At 41.2% G+C, this 18,525-nt stretch overlaps 1 protein-coding gene across 1 annotated transcript in view; it reads right to left on the bottom strand.

Moving 5' to 3' along the window:
* SORCS1 (sortilin-related VPS10 domain containing receptor 1) overlaps positions 1-18,525 on the bottom strand; it is a 236,399-nt gene that overhangs the window by 71,772 nt on the left and 146,102 nt on the right. The window contains exons 15-16 of the mRNA XM_005878302.2: positions 16,749-16,879; positions 12,695-12,808 (exon numbers count right to left, since the gene is read on the bottom strand). Of these exons, the coding sequence (XP_005878364.1) occupies positions 12,695-12,808; positions 16,749-16,879 (245 nt within the window). The remainder of the gene's footprint in view (positions 1-12,694; positions 12,809-16,748; positions 16,880-18,525) is intronic.

Below are 18,525 nucleotides of genomic sequence, written 5' to 3'. Positions count from 1 at the left end.
ATGGTTTAACATTAGATCTTACAGAGCATGATATAGTAATGGCATAGTTCAGAAAGCTGGCTAAATTTGATCATTTCTATTCAATATTTCATGTGGGGTTATACTGGCTAAATCATTGAAACTTCATATTAAGGAGACTTTACTCTGCAGATTGAGTCAATCCTTCCTACACTTATTTCTTCTTATTTTCGCTTTAATAAAATAATAAATTATCCTATAAGTTTACTCCATACAATTGATCAGAGTCATAATAAATTAAATCTGTGGTTTCAGAATGATTAACCTTTAAGGCTTTGTAGGTTCAGTGTTACCTATTCATCATCTTTTTTGTGTGGTGGTCCACAGTAACCATTTTATGTATTCATATATAGGATGCCCTTCCAAAAATGTATACACATACATTTTTTTGATAGCTCAATCGATGCTTCTTTCTTTTCAGATGTAACCCATTGCAATGAAGAATTATTCAAAGTGTGTATCCATTTTGGGGGGACACCCTGTATTTGATTACCTAAGATTAGTGTCTACAATTAGTGGTAGAGCTCAAACTGGAAGCAAAGCCCAAGATCTTCCACTCTTCAAGACCAGGTATGAAGGGCCAGATAGTAAGTGCTTCAGCTTTGTGGGCTATATGATCTTTGTGACAAGCGTTCAACTCTTTGGTTGTAGCATGAAACTGAACATGGAATGAATGCAGCTGGGTTAAAAAACAACAACAACACCTTTATTTACAAAAACTGGCAGTGTGCTGGATTTGGCTCAAAGGCAATTGTTTTCCAATCCCTTCAGAGCTAGCCAAAGTCCTTTCCTCAGGTTCCGAGTCTCAGAATTGACTACCTAAGCCCATGGTTGAGAAAGTCAAATTAAATACTGTGTGAGAAAGTGCTGTGACCACTATGTGTCACTACAAGGTCAATTATTAATCTTTAACTTACCTTGTAAGGTAGTCATATGAATTAAATGGATTAATGTACACAGAGTACTTAAAACCACCCTGACAATTAGCAAGTGCTGGTGAAATGTTATTTCCATTTAATAATAATAATGTTACCAATTATTTTTTTAAAATATATTTTATTGATTTTTTACAGAGAGGAAGGGAGAGAGATAGAGAGTTAGAAACATTGATGAGAGAGAAACATCGATCAGCTGCCTCCTGCACATCTCCCACTGGTGATATGCCCGCAACCCAGGTACATGCCCTTGACCGGAATCGAACCTGGGACCCTTCAGTCCGCAGGCCGACGCTCCATCCACTGAGCCAAACTGGTTTCGGCCAATTATTTTTATTTAATATTATTATTTGACCTGTTAACAACCTTCATGTCTTCCAAATGTCCTTAGGATAAGTCCCAAATGCCATAAGCTTCTGCCAGAAGCCCTCCACAAGCTAACTTCATTCTAATTTTCTGGACACGGTCTCCCCCACAGCTCATTCTGCTCCAGCCACACCTCTGTTTTCAATCCTATTGAAAGTATGTATTTTCTTTTGCTCTTTCTGCTTCTGTGCCCTCCTGTATGTTCCATCACTATCATGCTTTCAGTTACATCTTATCACCTGTCTTTTCCTGACTGTGATAGTAAAATAGTAAGATGTAAGAAGTTCATATTTCTTTAAAATATATATTTTTATTGACTTCAGAGAGAATGGGAAAGGGAGATAGAGATAGAAACATTAATGGTGAGAGAGAATCATTGATTGGCTGTCTCCTGCATGCCCCACACTGGGGATCTAGCCTGCAACACAGGCATGTGCCCTGAGCAGGAACTGATCTGTGACCTCCTAGTTCATAGGTTGACGCTTAACTAATGAGTCAGGCTGGCCATCAGAAGTTCATTTAAAAAATATATATTGATTTTTAGAAACAGAGGAAGGGGGAGGGAGCGCAAGAGAGAAATATCGATGTGAGAGCAGAACACTGGTCAGCTGCCTCCTGCACATCCCCTACTGGGGATGGAGTCCGCAACCTGGGCATATGCCCTACCTGGGAATCAAACCGGCAACCTTTCAGTGCATGGGACAAAACCCAATGAACTGAGCCACACTGGCCAGCACAAAGTTCAGATTTAGAAAGTTCTTATTGCATTGTAGTTTAGTCGTAGGGCTAAATTCTTAACAAGACTTTTCTTACTCATCTTCAAAATATCCCTAATAAGGAAGGGATTCTTACTCCTGATATAGGGATGAAGATGTTAAGATTCAAAGAAGTTAACCCGTTTTCTCAAGATGACATAGCCAGGACCCCAGACAATTTGTCTCTGGAACACATCTGCTTTTTACTGCTGCGCTGTACCTATTCTTTAAATGGGGCAAGATCATCCTTCCTCTAAACTCCTTAAGGAATCCTTCTGATTGACTTGATAGGAATCATGTATGCCTTGCAGGACTGTCTTCCTGTCTATGACTGTGAACTTTAAGCTCCTTGAGAGCATCCTTGTGCCCTGCATATGCAAGCTTGATCATCAGGAGGTCCACACTGGGATGTGGTTCCATTTTAAATATTGAAATAGCCCTTCAGGCACCTCACCCACCAACCCACCTGTGCGGATCCCTCTCTTTGGAATCCCTGCTTCTCCTTACAATTCAGCAACTGAAGGGTTCACACCTAGCACAAGTGGCAGCCTCAAACCCCCACTCCTTCACCGAGATCTCTACTCCTTGGATACCAGAGCATAGTGGCATTCTGGTACCAGCAATGGTAGCAAAAAAATAACTGTCAAAGTCACATAGTGAATATGGCATCCCACTGAATTTAACTGTGCCTCGGTAACTTCCTGTTTGTGAGGTGAGGCACTACTAGGCAAATGAAAGGCAGATTACAATTTTTAATCACTTAGCATCCAAGCACACCTGTGACTGTCTTGGCGAGCAGCTATAGAGGCATGGGCTCACCATCGCCACTGTCATCATCATCTAGGGAACATTCCTTTTGTTTGTCTGGGCTCTGCCCCATCATTGCCTCAGGCTTTCCTGAATCCTGTAGCAACAGGAGTTCTGCTTAAATCCAAAGCACGGATCCTTCCCCCTGGGATTCTGCCACAGAGAAGACTTGGTAATTTTTTTAAACGCTCATTAAAAACCATTCTGAAACTATTTCATTTCCTGGATGAAAATGGAATCGCATTAGCCCGACCAGACCTGTCCTGGAAATTTAGAAGAAAATTGTGCATAAATACACAGTTAATTTACTCAAGTAAGCACACACCTGCTTTTTGCAATACAGAATGCTCCTATTTTCATACCCGCAGCTGTCCCTGGGTCTGAGTTACATAAATGAATAATGCATTTAATATGTTATTAAATGGGGCTGCTGCCTCCACAATAACAAGGCAACTTATGATTATGTTGGACCTAAGCTCTGAATATTGCTGGGATGCATTTAGTGGATAAAGCACTCTTCAATCTACCAAGAAGAAAAGCGATCTCTAATGGCAGGGGAGTCTGTACAATTACTGGAAAGGAAACATTCTGCAAGTGTGCCTTTGATATTACCGACCACTCATCAGTAGATAGTGTCTTATTACTTCAACAACCCCGATTCAACTATTCTCTTCTTATCTTGATACTCCTGTCACCTTTTCCTTTTTACCTCTACCTTCTTTGATTCTGCTTCTGTTATTTCTGCCAGTTTTTAAAAAAGATGAAGGCCATAGTTTCTCTTTGTGAGAATAAAACTGTCATTTTATTATTTAGCAGGCTTTTTTTAATCTTGCGATTTGGGGTGGAATACAGATGTTTATGACTATTCAGTCTATGCTGAGGTGACAAAATAGTCATGCTCAGCCCATAGAAATCCTGTCCGCTCTTTAGGATCACTGGGAGGAACTTTTAAAATAAAATGAATGATGCCCTGGCTGGTGTGGCTCAGTTGGTTGAGCATCATCCCATGCACTGAAAGGTCACCGGTTCCCACATGCCTGGGATGTAGCTCAATCCCCAGTGTGGGGCATGCAGGAGGCAGCAGAACATTGTTTCTCTCCTCCCTTCCTCTCTCTAAAATCAATAAAAACATATTTTTCAAAAGCAATAAAATAAAAGAATGTCAAGAGAACTCCTCCAGGAATTATGATTTAACTGAGAATTCTGGGTATCTATGTGTTTTGTTTTTAAGTCCCCCTCATGATTCTAGCATGCATACAGATTACAAATCACTACCCAAGTGGTTAAAATGTAGGATCAAATTGCCTGAGTTAAAATGCAGGTTCTTACATACCATATGAACTTGGGCAATTTACACAATCTCTCTCCAATATAAAATAGGGGGAAATTACAGGATTTTTTCATGCATCTCCTGGGAGGACTAAGTGAGATTATGAATCCAATAGGGCTGAGGTTAGAGTCTGGCACACTGTAAGAACTTAACAAATATTAAAATATCAAAAGCTAGTAAAAATCATTAGTATTTACATAATTAAACATTAACTTGTTATTATCCAGCAAATTCCCTAAAAACGGAAACTATACTTTAAATAGAAGCTACGCTATTATCACCAAGATTATATCAAGATCAAATGTGTCCATGTCAATTCTTTTCTTAAAATCATTCAAAACTTACTGTGGGCTTATTCATGAAGGGTACAGTTCAGGTCTCAAGTAGAGGTCTACGATCCGGCCCTAATGTAATTTTCTAGCTTACGCCCTCCCACTGTCCAACACACTTCCCCAGCTCTGGCAAGCTGATGTCTACAGGCCTTCTTTTGCTTGTTCTGTTCATTCTGCCTAGAATGCTCTTTCCTCCTGTCAAGCTCCAATTCATTCTGTAAAAATCACCTTAGAAGTCACACCTTTCTGTAGAGTTGTCTCTTCCCTTTTCCACAGTAGTTACCCCATGCAGTGACTAGTGCAGAGCTAGAACTCTAGGTCTTCTTGTAGCCGAGGCTGGTCTTATTGACCCTGAACCTGGGGAGTCCTCATTTGTGCTCATGAGAAGAATTTAAATAGTTTACTTTTTGGGGATTGTATGTACTATATGCCTTTGTTTTCAATGGAAAACTGCATTGTTATAATAACACTCGACTTAATGCAACAAGAAATAGAATAAGCCTTGGGGCGATAAATGGGGGCTAGTTCTGGGTACAGTGTAGGGATAAGACTTAAAATCTTCTTAGACCCCGTATACTCATATTTAACAATGATCTTGTGCAGTAGACAGAACATCAACATTCAGAAAGAATTGGGTTCCATGGCTGACTAAGCAGGTTGTTCCCCTTAACCTAAGTTAAGTGGACCTTGGAATTAGGGGACTGTCATGAGGCAGTCCTAGAGGGATGGAGGAAAACTTCTCACAAGAAGCAGGATGGAAGTACATGTCATTCATTTCAACAATAAATGGAAAGTGACTTTGTTTTAAATGCCAACTTGATGAAATGGGGCATATGGCAATACTAAACGAAATGCCTTAAAATTGAGAATCATGAGAATGACTCATGGAATCCACTAACAAAGTCAAATAGTTGTACAACCAATTTATATAAAGAACTTTTCCCTTCTTTTGAGCACCTGCAATCCAAGGAATCCTGATAATCATTTCAAATTGCCCATGGACATGGCAGAGCCGGAGGGGATCTCAGGCCATCCAACACAACCTCTTCATTTTGCACAAAAGGGAAAGCAAGTACAGTTTAGGGAGGTTCCCAAGGTCACACGGGGGACTAGTAGCAGTTCTGGGCCTCTGGACGGAGACTGGTGTTCTCTTGCCACTATGCCCTACCACCGGGCTGAGAATTGGTAACACCACTAAGTGGACAAGAAGAACTATGTGAGAAACAAGCTCTCCGCATACAGTGACATTCACCTTCTTCATTTTCCAACCCCATACTATCCATGAACACAACATCTAAGAAAGGCACTCTGAAGCATCAACTTGGTAGCAACAATGACCGAGTCTCTGCTGGGAGACTGCACCATGCTTTGCTAGAAAACAGCTCTGTAAGCCCCTGCAGTGTCGAGTCTGTAAATAATGCAAGCGATGTCCTTTCTGTGGACTTCAAACACATGCACCACTTTGAGGACCAGTTATTGTCCATGATACACACTGAGGAGATCAAACTGAACATGAAGTCCCCACCAAGCACAGAAATGTGGTCACCTGGGTAAAAGCCACAGTCCCCAAAGACCCTGGAAATAGCAACTCCACCCTTTACCCTCATACCTTCCATTAGCCTGCAATGGCAGGGGAGCCAGAGTCTAAGTATTTCCATGGCTGATGTAGGGAGGAAAATGTTTACAGAAAGCACTTAAAAATATTCCAAATGTATATTGATAGTATGAAGATTACTATTTTGCTAGAATTTATGTATATATATAAATATGTTTTTTTCTGGACCCAGAAAATTAATGCTATTTTCCAATCATTTTTTAAGCTTCCTAAGTAAATATCCCTGTTGTATATTGAGAAACTAATCATCAGGAACAATAAAAGCTTTCATTTTACATTCGTCCAGGAGGAATTCACAGCTCGTCTAAAGAAATTCCACAGGCAGAAATGTCTATGCACACCTTTTTTTTTTTCAACACATCTAGAAATATCTCTAGCTTAAAAGCAAGAACATAATCTCTCCCTTGAGAAGATTATCTTGGTTTCTTAGAATAAACCAGACCAACACCCACTTTATATTTACAGCAATTTTTATGGTTGGCGTGAAACAAGTAACATCCTAGTTAGTTTAGCAGCTTAAATTTGCAGCACATTCCCTGGATCCCGCACAATAGAAACAAGATATAACCACATATGAGTACAAATAAATGAGCTTGTGCTTGTGTATGTGCAGACTGAGATATATACAGACTCTGATAGAGAAACAGAAAGAAATGATTTGGGGTTATTTCATGTAAGAAAATATACAAATGAATACTGGTTTCATGTTTTACAGATGAGACAAGGGAGGCTTAGATTAAACAAGTCTTAGATCTCAGTATTAAGTATTAAATAAATGCCTGAACTATATATACACAATAAAACAATCCCCCCCCCCGCTTTTTCCTTTACTGCAGAGGAGCCCTTAGCTGATGACTATTGGTGATGGTATCGGCATATTGTAAAGTGACTACTGTCTGCTAGGCATTTTGCTATATGTTCATAATATCTCTCTATATAAAAGCCGAAGATGCAAAGTGTCCCCTTGGGAGTTCAACGAACAGGGAGTTTAATCTCTCGCTATGACATGCGCTGACCACCATGGGGTAGCGCGGAATGAAGTAAGGCCCCGGCTTGCCAGCAGCTAGGGAAGGGAGGCCCCGGCCGGCAGCTGGCAGCCACTAGGGACCCTACCCGTGCGCAAATTTCGTGCACTGGGCCTTCTGTAGCATTATATTTATCCCAACAGCAAATGGAAACATTTTATAGACTAGGAAACTAAACTCAAAGAAAGGAAGACATATGCTAAGAATGGTAAATGGCAGAGGTTGTACTAAAATCCTTTTTTGGACCAGCCAGTGTTGCTCAGTTGTTGAATGTCAACTTATGAACCAGGAAGTCACAGTTCCATTCCAGGTCAGGGCACATGCCCAGGTTGTGGGCTCGATCCCCAGTGTGGGGCATGCAGGAGGCAGGAGATAAATGATTCTCTCTCATCATTGATGTTTCTCTCTCTCTCTATTCCTCTCTGAAATAAATAAAAATATATTTTAAAAAATAACATATGTTTAATGCTAAAATAGCTGTTTTTCACCAAATAAAACATCCCCCATTATATTTCATTCTCCATCCATAACAAGCTTAAGCTCCAGCACCAGCCTCTTTGCTTTCCACGGAATGGCTAATGGAAGGTGTGAGGGTAAAGGGTGAATGAACAGATGCAGGGAGCTTACAGTGGAGAACACAGCCGGACTCTGCTCACACACTTTTCCATGGACCAAGGACTAAGGACTGGTGGCCACAGCCACCTGGAGGGACATTCTGCACCCATTTCAGCTCTTATTCCAACTATCTCTTCTCAGTCCTAGCCAAGAACTAAAACAAAACCTGCACAATTATTCTGCACAGTGAAGCTGATAAATATTTTGGCATCTCCTCAAGATAGCATTTCTATGGAGCATGATATTAGCCGATGCTAGAATGTTTCCATCACAGTGAATTGAGTGAACCTGAGAACACCGCTATATATACAGGGTAATAAGCTGACTGTGAAAGTGAACAGAACCATTTATAAAGTGGGGCATTTAAAAAAGAATAAAAGGAAAAGGAAGGTTTACCTGCATGCTTTCAGCTAAACTGTAAAATAGGTGATGTTGGGAGGTTTGCTTGTTTAGCTTGACTGGCAAGAAATGATTGTTTACTAGACCCATTCAATTCAAACTCTGACTGCATGACCACAGGTGTGCTCTGCTGTAGGAGACAGAGTGAGGAAGTGAGGTGTCTGGGGAGCAACATTTATGGGAGGTCCACGCTCAGGTAGACCTTGCACCTGTGATGCCCTGTGCTTCATCCCTGCCCAAAGCTAATACAGATTCTGTACTGACTGAGCAGGCAATGCCCACAGATGGGTTAAAACTGGCATTGTAGCGACTTGGGGTACATGGTGGCTCCTTGATTCTATAGGCATGGTGGCCCTTTCCCCAGGTAGTCTCTTGGTTTCTTTTGTCTGAAATGACCTTCCTCACCTTGTTAATGTGGGAAATGCTCCTCAGCCTTCCTCTCAGCTTTGCCTTACAGAATCTACGGGCATTTATATTTTAAAGGAGAGTGACAGTTAGTACAAATGAATCTCTGTTGTGTGGGACTCCAAGGAGGTTTGCAAGCAGGAAGCTAGTATTTTAGCCCATATGGGGCAGATATCTGGCAAAGCCTGGATACAAAGGTCCAAGAAAGAACCAGGCACTTGGGTGGAATTTGCTTTACAAATCAGCAGAAACACCTCCAATTGCCAAAAGAGACTAATTATTGCTGTATGCTTTTAACAACAATCATGAAGGTATGAGAATATTAACTGCAGAATTGTTTATAGAAGAAAATAGGAAATGAGCAAAATGTCCAAAAAGAGGATGCCTTAGAATTCCAGGTGCTTTAATAGCATGGAATTAAATGTACTTAGAGAAGGCAACCTTACATAATCCAACTTGAAAAGATGTTGAAGATATGTTTTTGAATGAAAAGTGGGGAAAAAAAACAATATACCTAGTAGGACATCACATATAAAAACAACCTCCCCAATTAATTTCATATATTTTTCCTTGGCATAATTATCTACTGGCAAATGAAAAGTGTTTGATAACACACATGGCAATCAGATCACAGTTGTGTGGAAAAGGGGGCAGGATTGGAGTGATGATCTAAATGGACTATTTAAACATAGAACCTGTGTATACATTTCTTATGTAATTAAATATTTTCAATGAAGAGCTAAGTGCTTAATGACAGCACTGTAGTGGCTATAACATTAAATACTGAACCTGTGTTTAGATGCTAATGAATCAACACACAGCAAGTGACATCTCAGGTGAGGGGCTGGAGTGACAGTAAGAAAGGCAGAAAATTCCTTTCCAATTTCATCCACATTTTACCTCTTGCCAATTCTTGCAAAATGCAGTGTGTTTAGACAACACACTGACCACTGAGGTTACTATTGTCACACACACACACACACACACACACACACACACACACACTGGCCCATTGAGCCCTCTGTGGGTGGTCACTCCACCTGTGAGCATCTTACTCTTAACAGCAGGGATTTATCAGACCTGCTGATGGCTGGTATTTATCACATGCTCTCTTTACACAAGCTTACTCACTGAGGATGGTGCTTTTTTTCACAATGTTTGCCTGGAATAGATGAAGGCAGTAGATGTGGTAACTTAAAAATCCTTTAGCATCAGATGCTATCATGTAAAACCCACTGACATGAACCAACCTCTGGGAGTGAAGGCTGAGCCCTGGGAGTAAAGCTTGTCATTCTGTGATTAATAAACATAACTGCATTGACGAACACTAATGCACCTGAACGCTGATCACTGAATCACACTTTTAAATTTAATTTTATAGGGAATAGATGAAAAATGCCATTGAATAATTTATGCATCTGTGACATTTCATTTTACATATGGTAAGTCAGAATTTACTCAGATTTCAAATACTGATTTGCCTAAGGATTGGTGAAACCTATTTAGAGGTAGCTTTAAAAATGTGTGTGTGTGTGTGTGTGTGTGTGTGTGTGTGTGTGTGTGTGTGTTCATTCTGCCTATTGAGTAGCATCTGGAACAATTTAGAATCCTCTATACTTCAGCCTCTTCTCATCAATACCAGAGAGAGAGAGTAATATAACTTCCTTGACTGATTGAAGTAGTGAAAAGAAATTGATTCTGAAATTAGCTGTAGGGGTTTCCAATGCCTTTCACAAGCTCTAAACATGCTGGTACATACAAGCAATATAAGTTTAAGTTATGTGTTTAATGTTATAAACTTAGTTATAACATTAAGTTTATCTATTCCATCAGCCCTTTTCAATTGTTTCCCAAGGTATTAGATGCTGACGATCTCACTGACCCATTGCTGAGAAAATGTTATTTGTATTTTTCTTAGATTTTGTGTCATGGATCAAAGAAATCACAACTTATTCCTTCATTCAAAGGTTCTAGGAATCCATGACATCAGAGAAAATTATATTTGAGGTATTCGTCCATGTTTTTTCCCTTCCTGTTGAAGAGCAGTATATATTATTTTGGAAATATTTTTTTAATTACATATAAAAATATAAAATTTTCAACTAAAGGTAAGCGCATAAGAGAAAACCCGCAAGTCCCCACTCCTGTATGTAGCTGGCATGAGAAGTGAGGAGTTGTCAAGTAGAACTGGCCTGCTGGTGAGATGCCTACACCTTACTCTCTCCTCCCTCCCATTTCCTCTTCCTCTCTTCTTCCCTTTCCCTCTTTTTAGTTTTTTAATGTCAAATTTTAAAATATGCACAAATGATAGAATATAGTATAATAAATCCCCATGTCTCTATTAACATCTTCAAATATTACCAGTATCTTTTCCTTTTTTAACAATTTATAGGAAATCTCACACATTATGTATCTGTAAAAGATAAGGTAGATTTATTTATTTATTTTGGCCTAACCAAAATACAATTATCATAGCTAAATACATCACTATAACATATTTTGTTAATGTAATATCATACATATAAATATTTAGATTTAGATATAACCTGTGATGGTTAATTTCATTTGTCAACTGGAATAGGCCACGGGGTGCCCAGATATTTGGTCAAACATTATTCTAGATGTTTCTGCCAAGGTGGTTTTGAGTGAGATTCACATGTAAATCAGTATATTGCATAAAGCGGACTGCCTTCTCCAATGTGGGTGGGCCTCATCCAATCTATTGAAGGTCTGAAGGGAACAAAGAAGCTGACCCTCCCCTAAGTAAGAAAGAATTCTTCCTTTCCGGTGTCCTTCCCCTAAACATCAGCGCTTTTCCTGCCTTCACACTCAGATGAAAGCAGCGGTCTTCCTGGGTTTCAAGCCTGCTGGCCTTGAGGTAGAAAGTACACAGTCAGCTCTCCTGGTTCTCTTGCTTTTAGACTAGGACTGCAAGCATACATCAGTTATCCAACGTGCCATGCACCCTGCAAATCTTGGGATTTGGACTGGCCCACCTCCATAAATATGTGATCCAACCCCTCATAAAAATAAATTCTCTATCCATTTAGCTAGCTAGCTAGGTAGCTATCCTATATAATAAAAGCCTAATATGCAAATTGACTGAACTGTGGAACAACTGGTTGCTATGATGTGCACTGACCACCAGGGGGCAGACGCTCAATGCAGGAGCTGCCTCCAGTCTACAGGCCCCAGGCCAGCCAAAGTGGGTGCTAGTGGGAGGGGGCCCCCAATCGCCCCACCAGTCACCCCACAGATCGACCCTGATTGCCGGCAAGGCCTAGGGACCCTACCCGTGCAGGTATTTAATGCACTGGGCCTCTAGTCTGATATAAAAACATACCCCTGGAAAACCCTGACTAATACATCACCTAATCACAAGTCCATACTCAAATTTCCCCAAATAGCTAAAATATGTCTTTGTACAGATTGAATTAGCACCCAAATATATCACATGCACTATTTTTAAGTCTATAAACATCAGTTACTTTTGTGGAAAAGTCATGGATTATTTTCCCTTTTATTATATTTCTTAAATAATACTGGATAAACTCCACAACACAGAACATCAAACCCAAAACTTTAGAATCTGATTCCAGATTTATAAGGATCTGAATGCATGCCTTCAACGTGCCAAGAATGGACATGGAAAAAAACATTTCTGCTAATATACTCTTGAAAAGTCAATGAGCTTCTTCTCTGACTCTAGGTCCCACATCCCCACATCTACACTGCAGGAAATGCAGATATGAAATAGTTACTTGGCCTTCCTCACAGGGATGCATGGAGGGTAAAATGTAGTCTTTATTGAGGAGTTCTGAAATAAAGTATTAAAAAATGAAGCAATTTACATATTATCACTATCATCTTTGAACCTGTTTTACTTCTTTATTTACAACTGGGGTTTTATTCTCAGATGAAATGTGTGGTATTAATGCAAATCTGTGCTTCATTACTAAAATGAACGAAAGCAAATAAATTGTGCTGTAATGAAATAGGCCTGGTTTTTTATCAGAAGTAATTCTGTACCTTTAACACATGCTGAAAAGCAGCAAAGGTGGACCTCTCAAGGTCACTGCTCCAGACACTCACCCAGTACTGTTGAGATAACTCTGTCCCAGGCTGCAATCCTTGGACAGAGAAGATGGATTGAACCAAAACGCTGGCAGGCACTGACCATTGCTGTGTCGCTCATAACCATAGTCACTGTTGGGGAAAGAGCCAAGAGAAGCCTTTCAGTAGGTGGCAAAATTACTGAGAACAATTTCATGTTAGTCCACAGGCAACTTCAACTCCAGTCACTTAGTCAAGAAAGAGGTATTCACTAAATTCCAAAAATGGATTTTTTTTTCCAGGGAATATCTATGTTACCCATGAAGATATCCTACAGAAGCCATTTTCAGAAATGCTGACTTGGAGGCAAGAGGGATGCCTGTGTAGAAATGAAGGCTCAATGACCAATAATTCTTTCTAAAGAAATTATATATATTACATATATATATGTATATATATAATTTATATTTGATATTTAATATATATATATATTTGATATTTATATATATTTGATAATTAATTGATTTTAGAGAGGGAGAAAGGGAGAATGAAAAGGAGATAGAAACATCTATGAGAGAAAAGAAAAACATTGATGGGCTGCCTCTTGCACGCCCCGTACTGGGAATCGAGCCCACAATGCTGGCATGTCCTTGATCAGGAATCAAACTGGGTGACCTCTTGGTGCATGGGTCGATGCTCAACCACTGAGCCACAATGACTGGGCTCAATGCCCAATAATTCTAAGTAAATACCTTGAAGCTGAGAGAGCAGATACAATTTTCATTAGGAGGATACACAATACCGATCGTGGTTGGTCCAGAGGAAGCTATAACTAGTGAAAAGGCAGTGGAGGAAGCTCCACCCTCGGTGTAAAGTTTCACTGAAAAGTTTAACACAGCAACACGTGGCATGGTGCTCATTCATGTTGATGTCTTTGGGGTGTTCTTCCAAGACATCTGGATCTACTAAGTAGAGGATCCAGGTCTGTCTGTGCATAAGCCATATGCTTCAAAGTCACAGCAGGAAAGGAAGTGTCCTTCAGGAGTGTCCTGAGAATTTCCCCAAGGAAAAGTTTTGTCCTGGTCCCAACTGGCAGTACTAGCTAAGTAAGAGGATTTAAAAATCCTCTCTCTAGTTGGGAACAGTCAAAGCCCTTTCTCTCAGCCTCCTCTCATTCTTGCCCCCAGGGGCCTCCGAGTGGCCTGACATCCTCGGCTTCTGGAAGATGAACCCAGGCAGAGGCTGATGACAAAATGCACCACCACATGCACATACAAATTGCAGGCAGCGACCAGCAAGCACTCATATGAACTGGCCCATCTGTGTGATGGAGGTGAGATGCTGGCGCACAGAGCTGGGAAGGGAGAACAGGCTCAGCTTAAGGGGCCTGTCACCAGGCAGCTGGCACTTAAAATTCTGCACATACCAGCTGGACTTGGTGCTGGTTCAACACAGCATGGGTAGGAAGCCTTCAGAACTGATGCCCACAGGACACCCAGTGTTCATTTCAGATAATTAGTTTACAACTGCTGGAGAATGACAGGCAAGGTCACCCAGGGGACTGTCCAGGGGACAGCCAAGGCAAGAGGGAACATTCAATGACAACCACCTTTCATTATGCTACAGTCAAGTGGGATCAATAACGCTCTAGCTACTGGTAGAAACTCCTAAGGTCATGGTAAGCTTTCCAAAATACTTTCAGAAATTATGCCATTACAAAAATCCCCTTTGGACAGAAAACAACACAATGGCCTCATTCACAATTCATTTCCCACTTCTCAGAATACATATCAGTTTGTGCTAAGAGAAGCAGATTCCAATCTCAAATGAATATAAGAATTGGGCCAAGACTGAGGGGTATGAGAGGTGGGGGAGGGGAGAAACCTGATTGCTTTCCTTCCCCTGTGTTTCTTTTACTCTAGACTAGCTTAAATTTGAAAGAGAAAAACAAAAATGACCATGACAACAAATGTCTAGCTCAGCCGTGGGCAAACTACGGCCCGTGGGCCGGATCCGGCCTGTCTGAAATGAATAAAACTAAAAAAAATCCGATTTGTTGTCATGGTCACACCTGAAGACCTTAAAGCCAATGCAGGTGAGTTATTTGCATTAAGAAAGCATCACTCTAGAGCAGCCGTGGGCAAGGATCCGGCCCTTTTGAAATGAATAAAACTAAAAAAAAAAAAAGACCGAACCCTTTTATGTAATGATGTTTACTTTGAATTTATATTAGTTCACACAAACACTCCATCCATGCTTTTGTTCCGGCCCTCCAGTCCAGTTTAAGAACCCATTGTGGCCCTCGAGTCAAAAAGTTTGCCCACCCCTGGTCTAGCTTATTTTGGCACCTCATGAAAAAGATTCCCAAAGCAAGACATATTTCCAGGAGAAATCAGGGAACTGGGACATCTCACCTCACTTCTTCCCAGTGTTTTTTATGAGAGGATACATTTGCTCCCTGCACAAGAATGGCTGGTTGATAAGGCTAAAATTCAATTGCAAAGGTGAAATGCTCACTTCCTTTACAAATCCCCTTTGAATACAGTGGATGAAGGAGAAGCATTTGGCTTCAGAAAGAGGGATGGGATGAATGACTTAAAATTCCCAGGAACATTTTCCCTGTCAAGGTATTTCAGGGTGTCAATCCTGAAACGTAGGAAAGGGATAAAGTATTTTTGTCATTGAAATCATGTTACAATGACTAAAACACAAGTCATGGCTGGGGAGGCCCCTGTAGAATTCATTGTGAGCTCCACTGTAATAAGCTCTTCTGCCCTCTGGCTGAGCCCAGAATAGAGCATTGGCTCTTGCCTTACCAGTCTACCCACAAGTGAGGAACAGCCTTTGGTGATCAGTCTGAGTGCTGGCGGCCAATTTTGCCAGGCCTGCCCAGTGCTACTTATTCAGACATCTCCAGAGGTCTCCCATGAGAGCAGACTTACTTTTTCTAAGATCTGTGATGTGTGTGTACATGATACCTCTCAGATATTTTGATGATCAGAGATGTGACCAGTGATTGCTACACAGCTTGAAATAAATTCTTAAAGGAATGACTTTGGTTCTCAAGCAGGTCAAGTTTCAGTCATTTAACACTGCCTACATAATTAGCAATTGCATTTTCTAAACTCAAAACATAGAAAGAAATATCAAAGAAAAGGAAAAAATGGGGGGGGGAGGAGCAGACAAGGAAATGGATATAATCAATGGGGTTCCCACCCACTCATTCTCAATAATTTTTCAACCTCACCTGAATGCTAAACACTGGCCTAGACCAAAGCAAGGGAACTCTGGCCCCGTGAGCCAGATTTCTGTTTCCCAAATGTTACGGAGACTCACACTGGCACTCTTTTACTTAACATCTAATCCTCTCAGGACTTTTCCAGTTTAAATGAACCTACTCTCTGTAAAGGGAGACTTGCACCTTTAGTGCTAGGATTACGGAGCTGTTGAGTGGCAATACCATCAAATTGAGAAATGCCTTCCATGCTCACATAAGCAAGAGTCAGCTGACCACCGAACACTTCCAGGGACAGAAAATTTACTGCCTCCTAAGGCCATCATTTCACTCCCAGGATCCCTAGGTTCTAGAAAGCTTAATCTTGAGCACACATATGTTTGCTCTCTGAAAAGACACTCCTTGTTTCCACTGTTGCCATCTGAAGCAACTCAGGGTGTTTTGTCCTGAGATCTATCACACAGAGGAAAATAATTACCAGCCATCTTTGGAATCCTCTTTCAGTCTACAGAAATGCCTGGTTTTTCCATATGCACATGTACAAGTAAACCATGATGTCTCCAAAGGTAATTTCATAAAAATAGGAGGCTCTATCTAGCTAGGTCACTATTATTTCAAATCACAGCTTTCATTAAGGACCCCGTAAAAAAGCACGGGTTGAACATTCTGGCTTAGAGAACCCCAGTTCCTACACTTGAATGACTAGCTTGCCCCCAATAAACCCCATGGCTTTTGCTCAGCATCCACTCCACAGAGTTCATAAAGATAAAGATAACTGTACTAACGACACCAACAGTTATAACAACAGCTAGGATTTGATACACTGAGGGACTCCTTGGCATAAAGGCACCAGCTCACCAATCAAAATCGGCCTCTGTGCAGACACAGGGTTCAGACTCCATGGCTCCTGCATATTTTCCTTGCATACATTTCCGCTCTGACTTCCGCTTCTTATATATCCTTTTGGCTCCCATGATGCATGCTTCCCCCTGGAAGGAGACAGGGAACTCAGGTACTTGAGCACAACACTGGGACCTTCCCTGTGCCAGGCAGTCCAGGGAGATGTTCTCAAACCTCAGTGTGATCTGGACTGAGGTGGTCTGCTCTGTGCTGACGGTTTTTTTGTTTTGTTTTTTTGTTAATCCTCACCTGAGGATATTTTTCCATTGATTTTTAGAGAGAGTGGAAGGGAGAGGGAGAGACAGAGAGAAACATCGATATGAAATACACGCATCAATTGGTTGCCTCCTGCACGAAACCTGACCAGGGCCAGGGAGCCTGCAACCAAGGTATGTGTTCTTGACCGGACTCGAATCCAGGACCTCTCAGTCTGTGGGCCAACACTCTATCCCCTGAGCCAAACCACTAGGGCTGTCAGATTTTTCTTTTCAGTGTCAGCAGCCCCAGAATAGAATGTGACTAATAAAGTCAGTCTGAAGAAGCATGGAGGGTGTGTCTAAAAGCGTCCTTCACTCCTGGTGCATTCAGCAACGCTCTCCTTGGCAAGGTGTTAGGCGCAGCGCTGTGAGGGGCACATGGATCATGAAGACTCAGCCCCATAAGTGTATTGCCAACGAATCTGGGATAATTCAGTTCAATTCTCCTATTGGAAAAGATGTATGAAAGTAGAGCATTGCCTAAGAAATATAAAGATCCCTTTCGCCCCAATTTATGCTGCTTCTGCCCACGCAGCTTTTTACACTGATTTTATATCCGTCTATCAGACAAGCGAGAAAACTGAATTCAGTGTTTCTCTACAAAATAAAAGCTTTGAACACACAAAGCTCCTGCCTCCCAAAGGGGAAAATATCAGCCATGTAGATGAGGATAATTTTATTTTTGCATCTCTGAATGGAGTGGGCGAGCCAGCGGATGCATCCGGCACTGCCAAACACAGCTCCCTCTGCACGTCTGAAGGACCGGAGCACAGCTCTGTCTGTCTCAGCTACTACAATCTGTCTCTCTTAGAAAACTCACTTTAACTGGCTCCACTCCACACATACATGTAAATATATCACAGTCTAGGCTGGGGGTAAACGATGTGTTATTTCCTGAATATGGTGATGGCTTTGCAATGGACCATCCTTTCAGGGCCCTGGATGCCGTCTGGCTTGGGAACTCAAAGGAGAGAGACTTTCAGACAAGCATTCTGATATGAGCTAAATAGCTGAGGGGCCAGGATGAAGGAAAGGTTCCTATTAACAATTCTGCATTCTGTACCATGAGTACCCTGGAAGAGGCGAGAATCAGTACCTGATCCCAGGGAGTCACAGGAGTGGGGAGGAAGGACTCTCCTGGCATTGCTCACAGAGCATAAGCTTGTTATTTTATGTCTCTGGTTGCTTTGCCAGATCAAATTCAAGACCCTTTGCTCACCCCAGCCTCCACCCTGCATCCATATGACATGCTCAGATAAATTAGGTTTAGATGCCCATGCTGAGTTGGTATTTCATTTTGAGTTGTAAGTCTAAGCCAAGCACATTTGAATTTTATCTCATTATATCCCAGTACAATAAAAACAGAAATTACTTCACAACAAGCTATAAAATGTAGAGTTTGCTCACTGCTGTGGAACACAAAACACGTAAGAAAGCACAAGAGGAGCATTCTGGCTTAGGGAACCCCAATTCCTATA

Source organism: Myotis brandtii, unplaced genomic scaffold (assembly GCF_000412655.1).
Source record: "Myotis brandtii unplaced genomic scaffold, ASM41265v1 scaffold550, whole genome shotgun sequence".
Lineage (NCBI taxonomy): Eukaryota > Metazoa > Chordata > Mammalia > Chiroptera > Vespertilionidae > Myotis > Myotis brandtii.
Note: the sequence above shows the minus strand (reverse complement) of the source record. Positions and strands in the feature narration are given on the sequence as shown.